Source organism: Ptychodera flava (assembly GCF_041260155.1).
Source record: "Ptychodera flava strain L36383 chromosome 23 unlocalized genomic scaffold, AS_Pfla_20210202 Scaffold_24__1_contigs__length_23054250_pilon, whole genome shotgun sequence".
NCBI classification, from domain to species: Eukaryota; Metazoa; Hemichordata; class Enteropneusta; family Ptychoderidae; genus Ptychodera; species Ptychodera flava.
Window position 1 is genome coordinate 10,101,797 of NW_027248278.1, and position 27,196 is coordinate 10,128,992.

Sequence of the window (27,196 nt, forward strand, 5' to 3'; positions counted from 1 at the left end):
GCCATGCTTATTGTTTTGAAGGAGATATTGCTTTCATAAGCAAATGATTTGGCTAGTTCCCTCCCTTGTGATGTCACAGTTTCACAATGAAATATGCAAAAATAACATTTGCTGCAACTTTCCATGAGGACACTTAAAAGCACATTCCATTTTGAAATCAAGATTAGAATCATGGGTAACCATGCAAAATTTAATACTAGAGATGCAAATTGTCCACCATTTACTGGCTCTTGCAATTCTCTTAACTGAATCGGGAAAATAAAATTTTTGATTTTCAAAAAACTTAGAGGGCGAAATGTTTACGTAGTCAAAGATCTTGAAAATGAACTCCACAAGTGGTAGTCCAACAACGTTTAGTATAAGTTTGAGAAGCCAAATATCACTCTCCAAATTGGAATATGTCTCCGAGATGCATTCTGCCACAAAAAGCCCATCAAGAGCAGCAACCGAATTTCTTATATTCCAAATTGTGATGGCAAGTTCATAGTTGCCAATATGATCACTCTTTTGTGTCCAGTTTTGGCCGTTCGACCATTTACTTCATTCAACTTGTCACCAATGAATTTCAAGCACAGTGATTTTGTTTTGATATCATGAAGTGTCAGTCCGTAGTTCCTCAAGTCACAAAACATAACTTTTTTCACCGTATGTGATCTTACTATGCGCTTACAGAAGAGTACTAGATGCTTCTTTTTTTTTGGAAAAAGATAAATTTATTTCAACATAGTCACAAATAAAACAATCTACATAACTGTGAATGCGTTAAAATTACAATGCGTCTTTTGTGAAAAAAACAAATAATTAGCTGTTTGATTACAAAGATCATCATATGAATGCATTCAGGATGCATTCTTCTCCTTCCAGTCTTACAAGGCTTGAAAACTTTGTGATAAAATCCTCAGTTTTGTTCATCATCTTATAAATGAAATACAATGTATTCATCCATGAGGAGAGATAACATTTCAATTGCATGACATAGGATTGAAGGGAAACTTTAATCCCATCAAGAGTAACCGAGTACTAGATGCTTGACAGTACGGGTTAAAGTATAGCGCCCTCATGCAGTAGAGCGAGGTGAATCAAAAGGTGAGATAGATATGGCGGAATCACAACGTTTGTTGTGTTGCCCAAAACACTAACAAATCTCCCGTATTGTGGAACTCATTTGACTTTACCGAAAGAAGACGCACCGTTGGTGTCACCATGGATACCACAGATGGTGTTTCACTCAATCTTATGCGGAATATCAGGTTGATTATTCCACAAAACGTCGACAACCAGCGGGAGCAGACTCGCACGGTTGAACAGTCAAACGACTGCCCATCACTCAGCTCGCAAGGTAGGTACTATTGTTGCAAGCTGTGGTGTTGTGTTGTAATAATCGAAGGAATAGAGCAGGATATTTGCCTTTTATGTGTCTTCGATGCATTTGTGGGCTTCTGAATCGCTGTAATCGATCACAACGACAACGAATGATCACCCCACAACCTGAAAAGGTCATAGGTCAGCGCAGGTCAAAAAATACGATTCGGTGCGCGGTTCACATTCGTATAGTTTATCAGTTTGATAGAATCACTCGATCGGAAACCTAAAGAGGTCACACGATAGGGTCCACAGTTGTTCATTTGAACACGGTCACTCCACATGTACTCAAAAGGTTGCCCAGATAAGCTACATCCACGATGTCCAGTGTTCAGTGGGTACATCCCTTATGATAAGGCTTGCTCAGTGCAGTGATTACTACAGTTGGTTTTGTAGTGCCAATAATATATGCACTGAACCGCTGGGCATTGCAGATTGCTTATCTACTAATCAAGGCAATGTTTGGAGTACCTGTTGTAGTCTGTTGGTCCATGGATGTAAAAAATAGATCTCATGGTTGGTCACTCCACTGAGTGAAGAGCATACATATAGTTAGCTGTGATATCGCAGCGGTACTTGTGGCGTGTGTCGAACGCGCTCGGTTTGGGGTCATCGCCACAGTCCCGCTGCGAGCCAAACCATAGGCTTCGTTGGCAGTTTACGACGAGACCGACCGGTGTCGTAGATTTAGCTTGCAAAATAATGAACTACATTAGCCTTTGAATAAATAAACTTGTATCATCTTTATCGTTGACTCTCTGAGACTCATTCTGTACGCCTGCTAACTTCCTCGAAGATAAGAACACGTATTTTCGACCATTTTCCCGTGAGCCGTCGACGGTTTCTACGATGTTTGCTCGATCGCGCGTACAACACACTGAATACGTTGGAGGTCAAAAGTTCAAACTCAAGCAGGAACCATCGACGACTCATCGAAAAACGGTCGAAAATACATGTTGTCACAGTCGGGTTCGTTAGCAGGAGTAGAGGATGAGTCGTAGATAGTTAGTGATACAGTAGGTATAATTTTATTTATTGCAAGCTTTATCTATTTTATTATTTTGCGAGCTAAATCTACGACACCAGTCGGTCTCCTCGTAAACTGCCAACGAAGCCTATGCGTTGGCTCGCAGCGGGACTGTGGCGATGACCCCAAACCGAGCGCGTTCGACACACGCTACAAGTACCGCTGCGATATCACAGCTAACATATAGTATGGAAACTAAGAGGTGTATTTGGTCAAAATGCCATGAGAAAGAGTCAAAAATAGTGCTATCTTAAAGAACCCATCATATGTTTAGATTTCTAAAAGCAAAACAAATAAACGAATACAAGAGAAGTCGGCCAGTTACGAACTCGGCCAGTTGGAGAAGTCGGCCAGTTACGAACTCGGCCAGTTGGAGAAGTCGGCCAGTGGGCGAACTCGGCCAGTACAGTATGCACCCAATTAGAATATATGCTCCATAATAGTGTTTCTTTTTTTGAAGTCTCACTAAAGTTATATGCGAAAGCGATCTAAATGTCATTCATAAGATGAGCGTAATGTTTGCAAACTTCACAGATCACAGTTCAACGCACGTATGATATACACACATTGGGTAAAATTAAAGATGGCGGTGTATCGCGATTGTGGTAGCGAGTTTTGCAGCCTTCGTCATAGCAAGCAGTGTTCCCGCTAAGGCTTATTTGCGCGCCATTGCGCAGTGTCTCCGACTGCTCTCGCAGTGAAATTTCATGTTTTGCGCAACTTTAGTCTCAGTCATTTCGATCGGTAGTTTTGGAAACGATAACTCGGGGTGAAATGTGCGATCTCGGCGTAGATTTTACTTCCGCGTTTCGGGTTTAGCGCCCGTTGGTGGCGCAGTTGCCACCAACGTTCATTGTACGTTGTGACGTACCTCAGTAAATTAGCATATACATGAACGGACCCAGCTGTGAGACAATAATCCGACGTATCTCAACACAGTCCTGGAGGGACCGTGATCTCAAGTTGCGCACCCTCTTGAAACCTCAGAGGGAACACTGGTGACAATAGCAAGCCATGAATTTTACTGAAGAAATGGCCTAATGTTTGCCTGAACTTTAATACGGTACGCGTGCGATCTGCAGAAATACTGAGGCAGACCGTACATGTTTTGCAGGGTGGACGTGGGAGCTCTTCGACTTCGAGTTGTTTTCTGAATATTAAACCGACAAAATAACAAAAACTATGGTAGTAAAAAGTTCAAATTGTTTGGCATATTCAACTGTGAAGAGAATACGTATGCAATCATATTGCTTTGTTGCGAGTGGCCGACTTCTCCTGGCCATGGATGTAAAAAATTACATCCATGTCCTGGCCGACTTCTCCCACTGCCCGAGTTGGTCGGCACCGGCGCTGGCCGAGTTCGCAACTGGCCGACTTCTCCGGTTACCAAAGAAACTATTCCCTACTCTTTGTGGAAAAATAACATGACTCTAGACTTTGTCCTGTGGCATTCTATGTGGTCAGTGGGATCATGGACCTGAAAAAAGTCCTTTATTTAACTCCATGGTGGGACTCTCCTGCCTGTGTTGAGTGTAACAATATGCATTTGTCAGAGGGGATAGGGAGTCTGTAACGTCTGCCCACATTACACCGAACCTGAGCTGTATAATATGTCGACATGGATGACTAACTTTTCAAAATTTATCCAAGGTATCAAAGTGACATGCCTAAATGTAAACTGTCTTTCCAAAGACTTGCCTGCTTTGTAAACAGGCAGGCAAGTCTTTGGAAAGACAGTGTACATTATGCATGTCCATGTTTACTAAGGCTTGCATGGGCTTAGGTCTGTCATTTTCACCCAAAGTGAAATAGCGCTGATCGTAAATGACCTTATATTTCTTTCATAAATATGCAAAAATAAGTATTTGTCTGCAGTTTCCCCAAGAATGACAAAAATAAAACCCGGTAGTGTTACAATGGAAACTAAAAGTCATACTAATTTATGGCCAAGATTACAAGCTGCAACAACAGCCACACATGCAACAACAAATTTGTCTGAATTTCAAGCAGTTGTGTCTGATGTTGTGTTGTGTGCAGCTATATTTAGTAACAAACCTGAAATCACAATCAATGCTATTGGCTATCTCTGGTAGTTGGTAGTTGGTAAAATGAAATTTTGGGATTCCCCAAGGAATGTGATATTTCCAATTCAATAATTGTATAGCCTAAGTTATAAATAACATTTTTTATTCATCCACATCTGGCACATGTTACAATGTTGTTGTGGATTTTTTTTATCAGATTGTCACTGTCTATGGGAGGCAGCCAAGCAAAGCAACGTTACTGAGAAACTTGGTCACTACTTTGAGAAATGCAGCCGGGAACTCATGTACCAGATACAGAGAGACAGTCTCCTAGACAGAGGTATGTATTGCCAGTCAGTGACGCCAAGCAAGAAATCTGGGTTTCTTGCAACCCCAGCTAGCCTAGTATATGCCTCAAAATTGAATGACTTATACTTTCGCTCAAATTTTCCAGATGGAAAATCTAAATGGCCCCTTCAAAATCAAGAATAAACATTAAGGGTTACTGTGCAAAATTTTTTAAGGAGAGAAACAAATGACCCAATATTTTACCGACTCTTTGAGTTCAAAATGGCCACCATCCCTGTGTCAACTCATAGACTCTAGGGTCTATGGTTAACTGGCAGGGAAAATTTAAAATTAAATTTCAATTTTCGATTTTCACAAAATAAAGATGTTCAAAAAAATTTTTAATCAGTGAGTTTCAAAATGAGCCCCCATGAAGGGTGGACCAGAAAATAAAAGTCTTTTAACCCTTTCACCACCATGGTTTGTCCCAAATCCATTGTTTTCTATGGTAAAGTTGGACCTGTATACAGGGAACTGGGGGTGAAAGGGTTAAAAGTTTGAGAGTCAGAATATCTTACTGGGAGGTGTATTCTGTCTCAATATCCCAAACCTGTCATTGTCTTCAAATCAAACAATTGAATTTACCATTCTTTCTATTTTCTTTGGTCACAGCAAGCAAGAGATTTCACATGATGTTCCTGTTGTACCCACCGTATTTTTCAGAACCAACATATTTTTCGTTTCAGCGCATGATCTTCTAAACTTCAAATAGGGATCAGTGGGAATGCATCGAAGCTTGTTGATGACTGTATTAAAAAAAAATTTGGCCCCTCAGATCTTTACCCTTTCATCACCATGGTTTGGTCCTTGCCTATGTTTACCATTGGTGAGTGTGGGTCTGTTTACAGGATACTGGGGTGAACAGCTTAAATTTGTCCATGTGTTACGTTTAGAGAATTTACACATGAACAAGAAAAAAACGGAGAGTAACAGGGGAAAGATTAACAGTGACTTCTTAACCCTTTCACCACTGTTTGTTTGAATCAGTCCCATTGTTTTCAATGGTAAAGTTGGACTTCTAGAAACGGAAATAGGGGTGAAAGGGTTCATGTTGGAGCAAGTAAAGAACTGTGAAGCCAGCATAGTAGACATTCAAACAATGCTACCTAGGGGGACCATAAAGCATAAGGCCAAACAAGGCCCTCTAAGTTAATGATATTCAACAACTAGCCCCTCTTGGTTCACAGTTTGTAATTCTTCCTGTGATATCATTCTCTATCACAGATAAAACCGCCATGTTGAATTTCTTGTGTCAATATGGGATACTGAAGATGAAAATGGAGTCATCCTTGAACCTGAAAGCTGTAGCAACGTCAGACGGCGTGGTTACCGTCAACGGTGGAATTGGAAGAGGAGGACATAGTGGTGATGTGAGACTGAATGGAAGTGAATATGCTGAGGTTTCTGGGCTTCTATCAAGGCAGCAAGATAATGAGCCGGTTGAATGCTTTGAAAAATCAGGCAACATTGTCAACCGTCGGCAAAAGCATTGCCAGGCGGGAGAGAACTCCTTCGAAAGTGCTACAGGGAATACAGACTTGGAAAGGGAGAGTTCCTACGTTTTGTCCGGATCTTCATCAAAGCAGAGACACTCAAGAGATGTGGGAAATTCTTGTGAATTGCTTCATGTTATGTGTGATAGTAGTAACCATGATGGTGAAGATGATGATGATGTGGACTTTGAGGGCAGTTCAGCCGGCGTGTCGGAATGGTACCATGAACGTGAAAACAATAGAAGTGACACGGGAAGTTCATTCTCGGGGATTCCGGACCAGGAAGAGGGTGTTACTGAGTGTATCGCAGGGAAGATTCCGGAATCAGTGTGTGGGAGAGATCAGCAGGGACAAGGCGTTGCAGCGGCCACGTTTGTCAGTACAGAGCAAACTGAAAGTGAGCACAACAATCTTGATAATTCATTTGATGGATCTGAAAACGCTACTTTACAAAGACAGAGGTTTGAAGACAGTATACAGACTGAAAAAAGAAATGTTAAGACCGAACATGAAGAGGAAATCAGTGATGCTGATTCCGAACAGAAACGTGGAGAGCCTGAAAGGTCAGGAGTTAGGGAGTCTCAAGAAGACTCCCTAGGTTCCCATCATTTTGAAGATCAGGAAATACCACAAGCTGGAGATAGTTACCGGTTTGAACTTGAAAAGAGTGAGGAAGAGTGTCAAAGTGGGAGCACCACCATCATACGAAAGCCTTTACAAAAGACAATCCTGGGAAAGAAATATTTGAAATCCGAGAGAGCTAGGAATAGACCTGACTGTGCTGTGTCGAAAACACTGCATGAAGGAAGAGAGACAGCCATGTATTGGTATGTTGAAGAAGGTGGTGGAGCTGATGCTCATGGTGGGGACAGTTCAAAACAAGAGCTATGTATGAGGAACTTAAGGGGTCCAGTCAATCAGGAAGAACCACCTGTGCCAGTGGTAAGTAGTTAAACTTGTTCTCGTACATAACATGTAAGGTGTAGCCATCATCATGTGTACCAGTCCTTGAAGTGGGTGGTCATTGATAGCTTTGACTATTGAGAGACCCAGATCTCAGAGTGCTCTGAGCTCAGAGGGGTTTTCTTCATACCCCTGGCCCTGCAAATTTTCGACATTTGGTCGCTAAGTTGTTGGCCAACTCTGTGAAAATTTCAAAGACTATCTTCCTTTTCTCTCAAAATTTAGTTTTAGGCGCTTTAAATAAAATTCTTTGTTTGCTGTCCAAGTGTTGGTAGGTTTTCAGAAAAAATTAAGAAAACAAACACAATGTTAACACTATAACATATAAAATATATTATTTTTAGCTCATATTTGGTTTTATATATAAATACCAAAAAGAGCTTATGTGTCTGTATATTTGTGGGTATGTGCGGATGAATGTCCGTCACACACAAAGGCTCCATACCGCCAACGCTAACCGTCTCAGTATTTGGTGTACAGGTAGATGTAGAGGTTGAGATGTGAATTTGTTCAAATGAACACATCAGTGTCAAAAATGTGCAAATGAGGTAAGAAAAAGGGAAATTCTGCAAATGTTAATGAGTGGTCACATGCCAATGGCTGAAACAGGATACTCCACTGACCTCTAGTCATTTCCTGTCATTGTTTATGAACTGTTACATATTAACAGACCTGCTCAAACTAAGGGACAGACCATATAGATCTTGGGAGGGGGTGGCCTCAATGAAATTGTGAACACAGGGATCACTTTGGGCGCGATAACGCGAAATTTACGCTCAAAAATCAGAAAAATCGCATTCAGAAAAATCAATTGGGCAAAAAGTCGCGCCGATAATTCAAATGGCACGTACGTGATACCTTTACGCGATCTAAATTCATCGGTAACATTTGGCGGTTTTCAGTACAGAACCACTCATTGTGTACGCCGTAGAGAGCGCTATAATTACGCTAGAAAAAAGCTGTTGCAGAGTTACCCGTTTCAACAGCGTTTGTGATTGGTTGCCAACAGGAAGTTTTGCGTTCATTGACAAATCATTGGAGTCGATACAGCAAGTGTTCATTGCTGATGTACAGTGTGTTGTCGTAGCTCAAAATGGCGCTTTCGAAGGAATATTCGTGTCCAGTACGAGTGGTAGTGCGAAGAAAAAACGAAAATGCACTATTCTGGACTACTGTACTTCCGTTACTCCCGCACTGGAAAGTATGGATTCGACCGCCTCCGATTACAACTACACTCAGAATGACAGTTTTCGGACAGGGTAGTGAATTTCGCCCAAAGCCGTTTCATAAATGACGAGCACAACGAAATCTTATTACCATACCCTTCGAAACTTTATTGTGTTTATCCTCAAACTGTTAACACCGACAGAAGTGGCATTTAGGGGGGTCAAAGTTGCAAATTTTTGCCCCATGTTGAGCGCGTGTAATCGGACTACTATCACAGTAATCGGACGTCGTATTTTGAATGTGATAAGGGGCTAAATATTGATATTTTGAAACTTCGAACCCCGATTTTCAATTTCGATGTGTTTAGAAAACTATGTGGAAATATTTCGTGATAATTAGTTACGTTTAATCCATGGACGACGCAACTATATTTCAACGTGTATAGCGCTTCTAGATATCGGACACGGGCTGTCCCTGTGTGTTGCGTTCTACACTTGTATTGTATGATGTGGCTAACTTCACCAAGTTTGTAGCCCGAAATAGCTTTTACCCCCAAAAAAATCCAAAACGGGACGGCAGCGTCACCTGACTTAATATGCTGTAGCATGACTTTGAAAACGCTATCAAAACGGAGCGAAGGGCGTATAACGAACAGCATGTCATTAAATGTCTGAAAACTGAGGTCGTCCGAAAACTGTCTCACTGAGTGTATTGTTATGCAAATTAACCAATATGCAGAAAATCAGGGAAAGTTAGGTCCGGTTCCCACAGACTTTGAAATTCTCCCACTGTTTTTTTTCATGTGCGATTTTATCTCATGCCGTTCTTGAGCCAGGGTAATCCCTGTGAACATTTTTTTTACAACTGTAAATTTCTAAAAAAATTTTTTTCCAAATGAAAAAGCTGTGCTAATATTTTTTTACTAAGTAAATTTTCAGATTTATAATTTTTTTTAGTTAGACGCTGTCTGAGATACAATGTACATCCATATCACTAGCGCAAATAAGATTGCGTGCTGTAACTACTTATGGCCCAGTGATTTATATTGCTGATAGATTTCGCGAAATGTTGCAGATCATCTTTTGACAAGCTGAGAAGCTGTTTGCAGCACAAATGTGGTGAAATTTCAATATTTGTGTTTTTAGGACAATTTTTGCCCTTTTTTGATCAAAACATCAATTTCTCTGTAGCAGTATGTCAAACTTCTGTCATTCTTGTGTTTTTAAGTCCCCGCAAGGGGGGACTTTATGGGTTAGGTCATGTCCGTCCCGGCGTCCTTCCGTCCGTGCACCTGTCATCAACGATTTCTCTGGCATCTGTGAAGCGATCGTTTTGTAACTGGGCATAAATGTAGTACCATATGGTCTCTTGATGCACAGTTCTTATTATCTCAAAATAATTCAATTTAGTCACCAAAATTACTCTTGATGTCTTTTATTCAGACTTTTTTTTCTCTGAATCCGAATCTGAAGCCAATGTTTGGATCATGTAAATACACTGATGACGTAAATCACCGGACTGTACGATTATTTATGGGGAGACGCTAGCAAAGGTTGTAGTCGATTCCAAAAGGTATTTCGCAGGACTGGTGACGGTTTCGGTTGGTCAGTTTTAGGAGTTTTAGGCGTCAAGCGTTGTCTGTCGTGATGAACGAGAGCCACAGAAAGCTTTAGTAATTTGCAAAAAATGTCATCTCGTCAGTTTTAAACGTCATCGTTGACAAGCACTACGGTTGTTTATGCGGGCTCCCGTAAAATAATGGTATGGTCAGACGATTTGAATCGCTGGTGATCACATGCAGTGAACACGTCTCTGAAATGTGGCTGTTTGACGAAGTTATTTATCTGTTTGGGATCAGACGGTCCGTCATGACGAGACGAAAAAATGAGGCGGCGTTCGACGTCGACTGCATTGGCCACGAATGATGCCGTCCGCAAAGTAATGCAGTACCGAAAAACCGTCATTAATATTCAACTTTTTTCGCTACTCGGAAGTTGAAAGAACGGCTAGTACGGGATCGAAATAAAATACTCGAGAAAGAACGTCGACTTTCAAAGTCTGAAGGAGCCATGCTCTGCCCGATGGCTATCCCTTGGCGGAGCGTAACGGTGCGAAGGCCCGCGCTGTTTTTGGAGTTTGGTGATGAATGCCGCAAATAACAACGTTGCAGACGGCTTGCTGAAGCAAACAATATTCGTTCGTATAGCCATGACATGCATGTTGATGATGCCGATCATTGACCAATGTAATTTTGTCTTTCATAGTCAGGATGCAAACCTTTCGATAATACAACCAATGATACAGTCGACCATCGCAGAATTACGGACAGTGTTAGATGTAAAGGAATCATGAATGCAACCTTTCGATAATACAACCAATGATACAGTCACCATCGCAGAATTACGGACAGTGTTAGATGTAAGGAACATGAACGCGAGTTCAGAGAAGAAATCGAAGCCAACCACACGACCTGACATATGCTAATGAGAGCTGCGTCATCCGCTTTGCCTGTGCAAACTCGCGTCGACGCTTCATCGCGCCGAACATTTGATACAGCGAACGGAGGAGCGATTTCCTGCCAACTGTACTACATGTACTAATATCCTATTGTGTCTTGACAAAGTCATAAATGCAAGTAAATACCCAGAGATTGACAATGAACTCCTTGACTACGGTATCGATGATCCGAGCACTTGAAACTTCATCGATCATCTTGGATCAGACTACGTAAACCGTGAGCACTCGCGGCAACGCGTTTAGAAACGACTTCAGACAAGCGAAGTTTACGCTGAGAACTCGGAGTCATGTCGTTTGCTAATTCAAGAATATGCGGAAAGGTTTCCTGCATTCGACAATTGACATGTATTGCAGTAGTAATTCCTGTATCCTTGGTTGCATGCGAAAAGGGCTTCAGCTGCTAAAACAGGAGCCCGTAGTAGATTTTCCGACGGCAATGTAGATAATTTGATGTTGCTCTCAATGGAAGGGCCGTGTGTTGCCGATTTCCCGTACGGCAGAGCAAGGGAGATATTTGCCTCGAGGGCTCGCAGAAACCCTAGGAATTCTTAGATGTTGAATGTTATTGACATGATACTCAGAATTCAACATTAACACAATTATCAGTAGTTTACAGCTACTAAACATTCCAAACAATGTAAACAGCGGGGACTGTGTCATCTTTCGATGACTTGTTCTACTTGTACTGTGCAGAAATTATTGTCATAACATCAACGTAGAATTTTCCTGCACTGAACAAATGGAAACAACATTTATTGTTGGTCTTTGGTACCCATACTGGTATGTACCAATTCTGATCAAATGTGAGCGACACCGTATAATTGCGGTATTTTTCCAAAAGAAATACAAATAAAAATTAGCTTATGTTAATACACTTGTTTTCTTTTGTCTGTATTTGTGATTTTGCCTGGCTGGCTGGTAGGTTTTCAAAACTCTAAGGATGGCAAACAAAGAATTTTCACCATACCAGTAATTTGGAATTTATGTCGGAGGCTCTCGGTGCCTCTCTGAGATCTGACCTCAGAGGGCTCTGAGATCTGAGGTTCTCAAAAGTCAACTCTACTGGTTATCGTGCAAACTCCTCTTGCATGCCAAGTTTTGACATATTAGGAGTTTGCAGAACATAATACTGTTGTCTTCCACCCTGTCCCCAAAACACCCCACCCGATAACCCTACACAACGCACTCCATCCCCAAACACCTACTATTCCACAAACAGCCCATCCCATCCCAAAACACCCCACCCTTTTCTCCCACACAACCCATCCCATCCCTCAAACACCTCACCCCATCCCAAAACACCCCACCCCATCTCCCAAACACCTCATCCATCCCTCAACATCCCATCCCATCCCCAAACACCCCACATCATAGTTTTATGTTTTTCATTTTCTGTATTATTTTTCTGTACAACATCAAGTCTCCAAAAAATGTCTACTACCAATAGATCACATTGTCAATTCCTAACATAAATGTCATTGGATGTTATGGCCAACAGGAAGACTTGTACCAAATTCAGCAGTAGAAAGGGGGTCATCCTCCTTGTTTCTTCATCAAGTTCACTATTCTTGAATATTTTTTGGTGCTTGCCAAATTCTGTTGTGAAAATGTCTGTGAAACTCTTATATTTAGAGATGTTACATGGCCAAGCGTGGCCAGTAGACTTGTTTTGGCCTGATACAAAAATTGTTTTCAAAGGTCATTAGTTTACTATTATGCAAATAACCATCCTTTCTCCAACAAGCTGTCTTACCTACCTAGATAATCCCTATACAACAAATACCTGGCTTTGTAGTAGTAATTTGATTTTACCTCAAGCACAGGCTGGAAAAAATCTACCGTCATTGTTTCTCTTGTTATTATCAAATCTGCTAAAATATATTATGTGGCAGATATTATGCTGTAAGGATTTTAACTAACCTGACCTGATAGAAACAGATGGATAGAGGTTATAGCATGAAAACAGCATGAAAACAGTTTCTTACAGCACTCACAAAAATCTGTTATTTTCATGCGATTATATTATACTCTTTTACAGAGCATTGTTCAGAAGTATGAGAGTGCTTCAACGGCTGATGCAGTGCAAAGGTTTGAATCAACAGATAGAAGCCAAGCACACATCGTGGAAGGTGATGCAGATTTGTCGAAACAGCAGGAAAAATCTCCATCATTGCTGCCTAGCAACAATGACCTGGGTCATGTACAAACCGTGTTACCATCACAACTGTTGCCTAGCAACAGTGCAGCTTCAGACCACCCAAGGACTTCTCCGGGGCAACTGTTGTCCCGTGATATGTCTGTCTGTGGAGCCTCGTTGCCATCACCACTGTTACCAAGGGAACAGAGTACACCATATGCACGAGCTGAGTCACTAGCCTATGTATTGCCTAGAGCAATATCCCATAGCATCATCAAATTCCAAAGGACTACAGCAGCCACACAAGAGTTGAGCACCAAGCGGAGAAACCATCGCCGTTCGTCGCAGAAAATATTGACGGAGAGCCAAATTGAACTGAAGCGAGAGCAGGATCGGATCAGACAGCGACGACATCGAGAGAAAATGCGTCGCATGAAAATAGCACAAATTCAGTGGGCATCTACAGAAAAGCAGCGAGGGTTTCACAAAAAGGTGAATAAAAGTATTGTATTATTTTCCCATCTAATTCCTTCAAAGTAAATAAATGATGAAAAGTTTTGAAAATTTTATGATCTATGTATAGGTCTTGCAAATCTGTGAATTTCAAATAGCTATTTCAGATCAATAGGTGTTAAATAGGATGTAACTCATGTGTTCTACAAAGTTGAATAAACTTTTAGCAGCATTATGTGCTATGGTTCCAAGGCCACAAATTTTGACAATGTTATTTTTATTTTATTTTTTTCCAGAAAGCCATGCGGCAAAACTTCAGTAATACAAGCCAGAGTGCAGTTCCTGTCACGTTGACTAGGCAAGCTAATATTGGTGTCTACTATACCAAGTGCAGTGCCTCATACATTCACAACTGCCATTCTCTCTGCCAGAAACCAATCCATGCCCACGACACATTTCCCTTCAGTCAGAAATGCCAATAGCCAATCAAATTCGTTGTCACAAATCAACTTTACACAAAAAGTCACATCTGACAGACCTTCAAAGTCAAAGTCACTGTCGCTTTCCCCAGTACATCAACTCAATGTCACCAGGCAATCAGAATCTGTTGCCAAGACAACATCTGCACAGTCTTTTTCTCCTCTCAGCCAATCAGGGCCAGTGTCTCAGCCTGCTTCAGGACAGTCTGATGCTCCTCTCAACCAATCAGAGACAGTGCCTCAGCCTAGTTCTTCAGCATCTGATGTACTTCTTCACCAATCAGCATCAGTGTTTCTGCCAGGCTTGACTCAAAACATTCATGGTAATCCACAAAACCAAGCAAAGCTGCATTCACAGACTATATCAGCTCAAACTGATACATCTCACTTCCAATCAAATGCTCAGTTATATATGTTACCGACTCAGAATGACACTGCTCTGAGCCAATCAAAATTACTCTCTCAAATGCTGCCAAATTTGAGCCAATCGACAACAGCAGTCTTGCTGCCAGCTGGGCAGAAATCATTGCAGAGCCAATCAAGGTTGACGACACATAGGTATTTGGACAGTCATTTGCCAATGTCACAGAGTTTTCCCAAACAAGCACAAATGTCACAGAGAGAGAAGTTAGGACACCAAAAAGACCAACGGCAGAGAGAATTTATTGTCAAAGGACCAAAAAAACGCCGTGCAAGCCTGCAAGATTTGACAGAAAGCGAAAGACAACTGAGACGAGAACGCGACAGGATACGACAGAGACGGCATAGAGAAAAGAAAAAAAGGATGTTAGCAAATTTGCCTGTGATGCAACAACCGTCAGTAACCATAAAAACTGGGAACACTGCCTTGTGAGGTTAAAGAACAAACAAACATTTGTGATAGAAACTGCCAGAAAAAGAAGAAAAAATCAAAAATTGTGAATCCAAGTGAGAGAGTGCCAAAAATTGGAATGAAATGTGTGATATGAAAGGGTAGTTTACATCGTCCATTCTACAGCACTAGTTTCAGTTCCAGATTTTGTGCTACTGTAAAAACTTGCAGTCAAAATTTTTGTTTCCAAGAGAAATCTGCCCTTGGTTCAGTAATTTTTGTATTGAATGTTAATAATTGTACATTTTTTCGGAAGAATTCATTTGCAAGTCAACTGTGCAAATAAATTCTACCAATAAGACATGCAATCTCTACACACTCCAAGCAGTCGTGGCATTCCAGATATGGCTTGTGTCACTGTAACAGCTTGCTAAAAGTATACTGATGTACCACATTTTTGCAAAATGTCTTGTATTTAGCGGGTATGATCATGTGTTGGTAAATGTTTTGGACCAAAGTTTCGGTATGAATGCATCTTGATGTTAAGGTAGAACACACCTTGGGTACAGATATTCAGGCTGTCAAACTTTTACAATACATGTTTGGTCTACTACCTATGGGGGCTTATTTTGAAGGTCATTCAGTAATAGACTTTTCGTCAGCTTACTTTTTTTGAAAATCCAAATTTTTCTTTTCCTCATAGGATTAAAACACTTGGATGGCGGTCATTTTGAATTTCAAGATTGTTAAATATTAAGCAATAAAGCACACCCAGGACAGTATACAACAAGATTTTGACCAGTCACGACATATATGAAGTGAACTGGTCAAAATCTAGTGGTATGCGGTCGCTGGGTGTGATTTATTGATATTATATCATAACAGTATATTGAAATGCGGGCGTGGAACGTCATAAAAGGAATTTTCCTGAAGCTGAGAGCTAGTGCGCATGCCAGCTGTGGTAATATCGCCAATATACCATGGTTCTTTTTCGCATCTCGACCAATCAGATCGCTGTATTTGCACCATCAATATACTGGTATGATAAATAAGTATTTGCGTCTCTATACCAAAGTTTGCACAGATACTCTGATTGGCTGTGAAGATGTCTCAATTTTGACTTCAAAATTTGAAAAAGAAAACGATGGCAATCAATTATGCAGGTACATTTCAAAGAATTCTACAAAAATTGTAAGATTTATCTGCAAGATTTTATCTTTTGTATGTCTAGACCAAAACTTCCAGTTTGGTATAATAGAATAGGCAGGTGATATATGTATTTTATACTCTTTAAAGTGTGGCAGCAATCCACCGGGATGTGTCTATGTGGTGTGACTGGATTTTATAGACTCCATGTGAGGTCAAAGGTCACAGAACAATACATTAAAGAGACATTCGATCCCCGTTATCAATGATTTTGTGATACATTGTGTTGTTGAAAATGGTAATTTGAATGTATAAAGTGTGAAAGGCAAGCAGGTTTGTATTAAACATAAGATAGCTACATGGTGTGCGACATAGGACAAAATCCAGATTTTATTATTATGTGGTGTTGCAGCTTGTAGTCTGAGTTATGAATTAGTGTGACCTTTAGTATCCATTGTAACACTGGCAGGTTTTATTTTTGTCGTTCTTGCAGAAGACGCCAACAAATATTTATTTTTGCATATTAATGAAAGAAAAACAACATCATTTGGGATCAGCGCTATCAGTGAGTTGCTTGCACTGCACACCTATGTACAATTCAGATGATCAGAACTTACCTTCTTTAGTTGAATTGTGATTTTGGTTGGTGCGTTAAAGAGCATTGGTTCCTAACAGCACCACACCAGACTAGCTCATAAAATGTTCAAAATTATTGTCATTTGTGAAAGAAACTAAACATTAAGAATGCTGTCACTCATACTAACAGTAGCCATTCATTGATTTTCACTTGCGAACCAATTCTTAAAAATCCACAAACAAAATCAATTATGCTAATGATGTTCCAAGACCTGCTTCTTGTACCATTTATGGAAATATGCAAATTTACAGTGACTAATTTGAATACTAGTAATGTGCATCACAGTCTGCATGTAAGAAATGACTCTGTGAATTCTACTTCATGAACTTTGACCCCTGTTTTGCATATAATTCTGCATGCATATTGTACAAATTTGCAAAAAATGTAATTCAGATTTGCATAAATAGCATCCAATGGGATAACAGCTTCCAAGGTGCTGCACATTAGCCCACAACTTGTAGTAATTTTTTCATGATTTTTTTTTAGTTCTCTCTGTCGCAGTTTGAAATACACATTAATTGTTAGTCTTGCAAAAATAACAAATTATGTAAAGTAATGATTGATTCTAGAATTGAAGGGCCAACGATAACATTGGTCATCACATATTTACAGACCGTGCTGAAAAAAGTTGAATGATGGGCACTATAACACAGTTTTGGATCAGAAATCGAATCGTACAACTGAACAAAAAGACAAAAATGATGGTAGGTATTTCAAAAGTTAAAGCTAATAGACCTTTAATATGTTGCTATTCTGTGTAACGTTTAACCCAAAATCTTCATCAGTATGTCATAAAACATATATATATATATATATATATTATATTATATATATATATATATATATATATATATAATATTATATATATTATATATATATATATAGCGGATGAATAAAATTGCACACGTCTACTGATCTGCTTGTATATTTTCTGTTTATTCTGTTGGTAATTTTGATACAACGTTTCGTCCTAAAATTAGGACTTCATCAGGTGCAATTTTATTCATCCGCTATTACCAAATCACGCTACGAACAACACTGGGAGCTATCTGTACATCTCAAGTATACGTATATATATATATATTATATATATATATATATATATAATATATATATATATATATATATATATATATATATTATATAATATATATATATATATATATATATATATATTTGTAAAGAGTGACAAACATTTATCTTGAAGTGTGTATATATATATATATATATATATATATATATATATATATATATATATATATATATATATATATATATATATATATATATATATATATATATTTGTAAAGAGAGCGACATAAGCAGTTACCATAGTGAAGTAATTATGTTTAGATGGTGTTCGATATACTTCTTTTATTTATTCATAAAGAAATGAAGTTAGATATGATTTTGTTATGCCTGTCTTTCTATATGTAGACGTATTGAACATGATGGACAGTGTTTTAACACTTTGACAAAATGTCTATATTCATATATAGACATGTATACAATGATGAAATCATGTGTAAGTTTCCATGTCCAGATACACTGCAGTCACTTGTGTGGATGAAATCCATCAGTGCGCTTGAAGTGAATAAAAAAGAGAGACAAGTAGTGTAAAAAGATAATAGATTCTGTTCAGTCATTGGAGACAGAAAAACTTTGTGTTGGCATTATTCATATTTGTCCTGTCCTGGATTGTGTCTTAGACAAGCATTTGACAGTTGTCAAGTTAGCAAAAACTCAGTAACTTTCAGTATGTCAGTCAGTGTAATCACAATAACTTTAACATGATGCCAACTCCGGGCATTGCCTTCCGTTTTGGAAAGAGCTGTGAAATAAATAACATTATGAAATATCTGAACTGTTTTGTTTTGCATGAAATGTGTGAATATTATGCGTGGCAAAATTGACTGTTGAAATAAGTATACTATTATCTAGCTTGCTATCTCTCTCTCTCTCTCTCTCTCTCTCTCTCTCTCTCTCTCTCTCTCTCTCTCATATGAGGATGACAAATAGCTTTCATGATTGGTTATCAGAAAAAGAGAATCAGTATCATGCTAGAAGTATATATACAGGTAAAAATTCAAGTGCGGCTGTATATTTTTCCTATTTTTGGGAGTGATTTCTGAGAAGTAGAAACCAGCATTTTACTCGTACGTACACCTCACACACATAGTTTCTATCAGTGAGATATAGTTGCAAATGCCACCGAAATAGTTTTTAACGTTGAGAAAATATTATTTCAAAAGGAGCCACCGTTAAAGGTTTGCTTTTGCCACCTTTATTCTTTCAATTTGCTGGGTATTGGATTTCGACCTTTGCCGTAAACGGGGGCTACTACTGTTTGACTGTGCGAATTACGCTCGTTCCAGGTCTCCGAGGTCGACCGGTGTCTGGGTCATGGTATTGATTTCTTGGCGACCTCAGTTGACCTTTGGTAAACAAGGCACCAAAAACCAGCGCCGCCAACGTTATCTACTAGTATTAATTATACCCAACATGCATTGCTACCATCCTGTTTGAGTGATTTCCGGTTTTATCAAAGTTGACATCCTGAATGATTTTATGGAAGTACCCTGTCAAAGCAGCGGTATGGAGGCATCTGAAGATATTGAATTGTCTATATGCAAGAAGATAAAGGTGGTTTTTGCTAAAAACCCGAGTGAATTATGGCCACAATGTCGTCATGACGACACCTCCCCGAGTCTCAGCTCTCAAGGTAGGTGTTTGTTCAATCACAGACACTCGTCTGTCATTCTATAGTGGGATACACCACGAAGGGAAGCGCCCCTGTCAGCATTAAAAGATAGGCAGCGGTGTTCGCCGTGTATTGAACCACAAGCGACCATGACTGTACCGTTCTGCCAGGGCAAGTGGGGTTTGAACACTTTCAAATTGCATCTCCAAAACTGGCGTTTTGAATTTCAAACACTTTGGCCCTACAGTCTAAGGGGTCAAAAGCAAAGCGAAAAGTGGTTTGGTCGTGCAGAATAACATTTCAGCATCCTCAAACTAGGGTGACCGGCCGATTTTTTAAACTAAATTTTTTTTCCAAAATCTTGATTGCACCTGTTGAAAGTGTTGGTACAAAGTCCAAATCTGAAAAAATAATTTGGCTAATTAGCATGATCACAATTTGGCAGCCTCTGGAAAATCAAAGTTTCCAAATTCTTTCCCTGAGAATATTGTAATGAGGAATAATGAGACAATATGACCAAAAATCGGATCAAATATTGTTAAAATTGCTCAAAGATGACTAACTGTACAATAATGAGTCTGGTGAAAGGTGCATTGATAGTTTCCAAATTATTTCTGTGAGAATATTGTATGGGTTGATAAGTCCCAGTGAAAGAAAATGGAAGATTGTCCTCACGCTGACCTTTGTGTTTACAGTATCATGGATACAAGCCATTGTTTCTGGTCAGAGACAGGTGCGCACCGGTGAAAAAGCACGTTGTTCAAGTACGGCACTATTGCGAACTTTACTTCCTGCTTTGGGAAAACCGTGGGCGCTACTTTGCGCTGCATAGCTGAGCTGTTTTAGAGCAAAAATCAAGTAGTAAAATCTAAGGTACAATTTGCCCGCATGGCCATTCCTTCCCTCCTGGAAAATGATGCCAAAAGTCATAGTCGTTTCAAAGTAAAAATTTCGTCAGCAGTTTCTCGGAAGAAAAAAGACCTTTTTAGGAATTTTTTGCACTCATCTTGACTTCCTAGTCTTCACAACATTCACTGTGAAATGCAAGTGTTTCCGTTCACGCGATCTCTCATAGTGACCATTCGCGTGCGAGTAGACGACTTCCAAGATGGCGTCCCGTCTGACGTTTGTTGACAAAATGTGTTCATAAACTTCAAGATTTTCACGTCATTTCCTTGTTCATAGACATAAATGTGCACACTGTTGCAAACTTAAGGTTAATTTGTACAATTTATCACTACCTGGGTCCCCCTTTATGCCTTCGATTTCGAGCATTCACTCTCAGAAAACTTGTGTCAGCCCCATTGTAGGGAGTAGGAGGGCCTCTCGTCCGGTCACCCTACTCAAACGGTGGCAGACGTCGCTAGGCCACTGAGGCAGTCATAGCCAACAAGCTGATTTTGATAAACCATGGAGCTAGTGACTGAAACCAGTGATACATCTAAATACGCTTTTCTAAAGTATTTCAAACACAATTAAAAATTTCAGGGCCGTGAAGCCTGCTTACTACTGACATGGAGGTAAACAAGATGTCCTCCATGCTACTGTCTATCTGCTACCTACGGTTTGAAAAACTTCTCCTGCCTTCTACCCGCAGATTTCCTGTCTCTGAACTTCCCATCAGGGAAATTACTCACTGACACTCTCCATAAAAAGGCTCCCCCTCAGCTTTCTGCTCAGGACAAAGGTTCCCAGAGACACCTCTCTGCAAACCTACATTACAAACCTTTTAGAAAGCAACACAACTTTGATGTCAAGGCAATAACGTATACACGCAATTGTTTTGTAGATAAGTGAGTACCTGAAAAATTTATTCCACAACTTACAAGATGTTCTCCATGTCAATATTCAGTGATGGAAGAGTAATAATGATTAGAATTACCGGGATGGTGTTACAATATTATGTTGGCAGGGCTGTTATCAGCCTGTCATAGATAATTTGATTTATACACACTTTCTATCCCTGTTTGTAGATCAAATCATTTCCAAACCGTCTATTGTTCATTTTCCATAGGCCAGAAGTACTGGCAAAGGAGTAACATTTCGTAAAAATTCTTCAGAAAATCCATGTAATAAAGTCAGTGGTCAATGACATAATTTTCAGGATCACATTCGTGTACACAAAACGTTGAACCCCTCCATTATATCTGTGTCAATATATGGTAAAACCTATGTCTCTTCATTTTCTTTTTTCCAGATTGTCAGTACATCTGGGAAGAAGTGCAATATGCGGATAAAATCCAAAAGCTTGGTCAGTGTTTTGAAGAATCCAGTAAAATGTTACTTCAACATCTGCAGGATGATCAACTCACACAGAAAGGTAAAATCAAAAGAATCACTCCAAATTGGTGAATTTACAAATGGGTTAAACCCAGAATTTGAATTAACCACAGTAGAAACAAAACCACATGCACAAACATGCATAGAAATATGTGCACTTCCATACGTATTTGTACACAGGGGGTTGTCCATATGGCCACCATGTGATCTCTTTGGCATACTAAATGAGGAACACCGGGGTAGAACTCTGTAGTATTCCAAAGAAAAACTGTTGGCAGACAACATGCATCAAAATCATTATAATTATTAGTTTGCCTTCAAACTTAAATTGATGTACTAATATAAAAGAGAGTTTTCTACACTGCCAGAAAATTTCACATATACAGTATATTTACAGTCCTCACCATAATTTCTGTCAGGATGTCACCACCCATCTTTCTCTCCCCCTCCGCTCCCTTCTCTGTGTTTCTGTATCACTCTATCTGTCTCTGATGTGTTTTTGTCCGTTTTGCAGATAAAACCACATTTTTAAACTTCCTGTGTCAGAGTGGAGCCATCAGCATTCGAATGCTCTCACTTCATCAGGACTCCCCACCAGTGCTGCCCAAACGGATAAACCCAAAACACCTAGGTCAGAAAGCCAGTACATCTACTCCTGCATACGCCTGCCAAACCCCACAACAAAGTCTTCCAAAGTCGGGCAGGGACTGGCATCGGGCAACAGAACAGATGATGAGCCCAGGAAACAGTGAGAATAGTATTCAGAGGAAGTCATTTGGTAATGTCATGAAAGTTAAAACGTCTCTTGCAAAGAAAAAGAAACCTTTGAAGAATCACAGATTCCGGATAAATCAGATGGGAAAGATGGCTAAGAGACAAATTGCAAAGAGGAATTCCGCTTCTGCTGGTACCAGGAGTCGATGTGAGGAAATGGATATCAGCAAGGACAGCTCCTGCGTTTCCCTGACTGCAACTGGAATCGTCCAACACGTTTTAGGGAACAGTGAGGGAGGGTCTCTGCGCCTGCAAAATGCAGTTCAGAAGCAACAGAGGGAAGTTCAGAATCTACCAACAGATGTTAAACAGCCGGAAAGTGATAGTGGAAGCCAAACACTTGCAGTTCGTAGCAATGAAAGCGAAATTCATGGGCGTGGAACTGATGCTGAAAATTGGTACTCCGATAGTGCAGTACAATGCCAAGGCAGTGAATCTGAACAACAGTCTGATTCTGATGCTGTGGTTAATTGTCAGGACAATGCAATATTTGATTCAGAGGTTACAGTCGATAGTCAGCAACATAAAGCACCAGACTCTGAGTTGAACACAAGTCAGTGCCAGCAATTTGATGGTCAGTGCCAGCAAACTGATGGTCAGTACCAGCAAACTGATGGTCGATGCCAGCAAGCTGATGGTCAATGTCAGCAAATTGATGGTCAGTGCCAGCAAATTGATGGTCAGTGCCAGCAAACTAATGGGCAAAGCCAGCAAACTAATGGGCAGAGCCAAGAGAATATAGGCTTGTGTCAACAAAAAGTTGGACAGAACCAGGGAAATGTGTTACAGGGCCAGCAAAATGTTGCAGGAAGCCAGCCAGGTGAAACAAGTGGTTCTGTTGATGCCATTGAGTGCCAAGAAAACAGACTGGCAGATTCTGAAAAGTTTACACAATGCCAAGAACATGGATCAACATATCCTGAAAGTTTTGTTCAGTGCCACGACAGTGCATTTGAGGGCTCTGCCAGTACGGGACAATGCCAGCAGTCGTCTGACCTACGAGTCAGAAGCTGTACAACACTACTACGGAGTAAAAATCAAGACTGAACCTGAATCTGAGGATGAAATTTACTGCCTTACAGAGATCACCCGAGAAAGTGTTGACAGTGGTGAAAACCTGGACAGTCGATTGCAGTCCACTTTGCTGCGAAAATCAACATCAATGATGCGAAATAGACAGAGGACCTCAACGTTTGAAGAAGGCATCAATAATGACAGGGCCCACAACTCGATGCCATTCTGTTCAGAGGCACAGAATACAGCGAGCGGAGATCATGACATGGGTGTGGTGAGGGAAACCACTCAAAATGGTGGAGAAAGTACGCGTACTGCAGAGGGTCCAAGCGGCCCTGTCAGGACCAGTACAGGATTGATAAAGTCAAGGCACAGAAGTACGCAAATTGCACGAAATTCAAAAGTGGTGACAAATACAGTTTTTCAAAGACAAATGAAACCAAAATGGTCCTCTGATGATTACCTTGATTGCCATTACATCGCGAGATCAGAGCCAGACATTTCAGATACCATACCTGCAGTGTCCGAGTCTGACATTCTGCAAGATATAGAACAGACCATATTGCCGAGCGAACACCAGGGTAACATCCACAATGAGATAAATAGCGTTAGATCCCTGTCTGCTTCAACTGGTGCGGTGATATCACCAAATTCAGTGCAGTATTCTCCTGCTGGAGTTGAATCACAGAACGTGCTCGGTGTGGATAGGGGGCTCGTGTTTCCAGTCAGGGGATGGCGCCCTCTAGTGTCAGGAAGCAGAAATACCGAAACTCTGCACAGTGAAGCGTCAAATCTGAACCAGGGCAGCTGTAATGATTTGCAGTCTGCAGAGAAAGTTTACAAGTGCAGTATTTGTGGCGAGCAGACCACGTGGAAGAACAACCACCTCAGGCACATGAAAATCCACACCGGTGAAAAACGCTATCAGTGCAGCTACTGCGGTAAGCGCTTCCCCAACAAGTACAACCTGACGTGTCACATTCGGATTCACACGGGGGAAAAACCATACCGCTGTGAGATCTGTGGTACGCGGTTCAGTCAACGAAGCAGTTACAACGTACACAGGAGACGTCATACCGGGGAGACGCCACTGCGATGTAAAATATGTAAAATAAGCTTTCCAGCAAAGTTCTATCTTATGTTACATATGAAGGTTCATCTGTGATATGTGTGAAAAATTGAATCGGGACAAGGCTGAACTTTTAAGATTATACAGTGAAGGAGCCTCTCCAACGACCAATGTGCAACAAAATTGAGGTACAATCCAGTTGCACACAAAAGTTTGTGTGTGCTGAACAGTGCAAGACAGAAAATAGAATATCAAATTTTGAAAGGATAAGTTTTTAAAGATTCCTTAATGTTAGGATTGGAGGCTCTTCGTAAATCTGTTCAACCCAATTCTCTGTAGCTGGTGCACAATCATCATTTGCTAATAATGATATTGGATTTAACCGTGGTGGTGGACAGATTAGTTTCCCACCATTATAGTGCGACCCTATTACTCTCTGTATGGCAAAGCTTAGACTGAAAGATCAATGCTTAAGGGCGCTCTCTATGCTTCCCCTCCAGAGAGCGCCCTCGAGCGAGGGATCTTTCAGTCAAGGCAAAGCTCTGACCTCTTCATTTGTGATGTGGACGAAAAGATCAAAGGTCAATGAATGCAGGTTGTAATTTGATTTAGTTTTACATGGTTTGTGTTATGATGTATTTACCCCCGCACCCCTATTTCTGGTTACAGAGGTCCCATTTTTCCATAGAAAACAATTAGGTTTCATCGAAATTTGCCAAGGAGTGGGTAAATGCAGCTTGTAAATCAGAAGACCCACATACAATTACCTAGTGTATTAGTGATACACGACAGCCAATGTTTAAAACTAAATCCATAACATAATCTCTTGAAGGGCAAATGAATCTCCCAAAAACTAAGTTTCTCCAAAGCTAGCTGTCTTCAATCTTGCATAACTTGCATTAACAGCTGTTAATGATGTTAATCATGATCGTATTTTGCTAAATGTAATCATACGACTTATAATCATATCTAGACTTGATCGTCAGTCAATAATTATTACATTAAAGCATAGAGATTTAAATGAAATTAATCCAACTCCAAACCTGTAAGCCCTGTATTTTTTATTTATTTATCTCTTAATCATTTGTTTATGTTTCATACAATACATGTCCAAACACAATGGAAAACTTTCTGATGAGTTCTGTTATGCATTAATCTTTTACCCCCATTCCCTGTAAACAGGTCCACAATCACCATTTACAACAAAGGCTTTTGGCCAAACCATGGTGGTGAAAGTGTGAAATGATATTGACACTCTCATTTCTTCAAATGGTGCAAACCACATCATCATGATCATTGAAAATTTGATTGGACCAAAACTTAATTTCGAAGGGATGAATTGATAATCATGGGTAAGGAAACTGTGTATATTACTGGATAAATTTTGTGAAATATTTGTTTGTGATTGACAGATCGCAATAGACATGCTGATGTCTAAACCAAAGCATCTTAGTGGAGTAAAGTCAATCAAAACAACCAAATGCATACAATTTTAGTTGCTGTATTATCTTGACAAATTTTAAACTGATTCAAAATTTGATATTGTGCCACATGGTTTTAAAAACATAATTTATTGAAATGTATGTTTAAAGAGTTTTAAAAATACCTAGTGTGGAAAATAAAAATGTATTAAATGACGCAATCATACGGAGATGGTATACAAAGGTTTTGTTTGATGACATGGCTTGCGTGTATGGAATTTAGACTTTGAAAATTTGAGTGAAATTGTTGTAAAGCGCATGTATGTGAACAAAACATGATGTGCAATCAACCATTCTATTGATAAATTGTGTTATGGTGCAATTATTCCCTACGGTAGTACAGTTGGAGCTCTTTAATGCAAATAGGGAGGACAGGAATAAACTGATCTTTGTCAAGCATTGATGCCTTAAACCTGTAAAAAATTGTGCAATATAATTTTTCAAGGTTAGGGAAGACTCCAGAAGTGTCAGAGGATTTCTGTTGGCCCATAATCATTCTATTCCAGAATAAAATACCATGGTCCAACTACTGTACAGGAATACATATAATTCTGCATATGGTTCTGTTTGTACTGTGGTCAAGCTGAGTTCTTAGGTTTCACACAGATTTCTAAGATTTTTTCTGTAATTTTTCTGATAATTTTGGACCAAATTACCATCACTTTTTATTGCCCACAGTTTTTGATCAAATTTTTCGGGAAAATCTGAAAAAAATTTGATATGGTTATATTTTATAAAGGCAACAAAAATTGACTTTGGCACTCAAAGGGGTAATTTTCCTAGGGCAATTCACAATCAAAAGAGATGCAGGTATGTGTCTGTATATAACAATATCCTTCACAGGCCAGATTTCTCACTCATTGTGCTGTGTACCCATGACTGTGTGGTACTGTCCTATTTTCAATTTTTACCACAGCGTGGCAATTCCTGTACAAAGAAGTGTTTACGCCGTCCGATTGCCAATCACAGTACCCTACTGGGGTAGTATCTAAAATAGTGCTAATTGCAAATGACCTCATTTTCTCTCAAATATGCATAGATAACTATTTATCTGCATTTTCCGCATAAATGACAAAAATAAAACCTGCTAGTGATACAATAGGTACTAAAAGTCACACTAATTTGTATGAATTTATGGCGCAGACTAAAAGCTGCAACAACTGCATATACAACAATAAATTTGTCAGAATTTTGTCCGACATCGTGTGCGCGCAGCTATATTTAGTAACAAACCTGAAATCGCGATCAACAACGCTACTGAGTTTGCATGGTTAGGCTGTCTGTAGATTAGCCAACCTGATGTCAAATATTAC

General features: G+C 39.8%; 2 protein-coding genes across 2 annotated transcripts; both read left to right on the forward strand.

Moving 5' to 3' along the window:
- Positions 1–1,084: 1,084 nt before the first annotated feature.
- Positions 1,085–16,188, forward strand: LOC139124937 (uncharacterized). The gene is made up of 6 exons (XM_070691054.1): positions 1,085–1,339; positions 4,631–4,753; positions 5,986–7,196; positions 12,940–13,530; positions 13,788–15,538; positions 15,835–16,188. The coding sequence occupies exons 1-5, from the start codon at positions 1,204–1,206 to the stop codon at positions 13,971–13,973; spliced, it is 2,247 nt and encodes a 748-aa protein (XP_070547155.1). The 5' UTR covers positions 1,085–1,203; the 3' UTR covers positions 13,974–15,538; positions 15,835–16,188.
- A 2,885-nt stretch (positions 16,189–19,073) lies between these two features.
- LOC139124887 (uncharacterized) lies at positions 19,074–26,044 on the forward strand. The gene is made up of 3 exons (XM_070690992.1): positions 19,074–19,286; positions 21,463–21,585; positions 22,060–26,044. The coding sequence occupies exons 1-3, from the start codon at positions 19,133–19,135 to the stop codon at positions 23,364–23,366; spliced, it is 1,584 nt and encodes a 527-aa protein (XP_070547093.1). The 5' UTR covers positions 19,074–19,132; the 3' UTR covers positions 23,367–26,044.
- Positions 26,045–27,196: the final 1,152 nt, after the last annotated feature.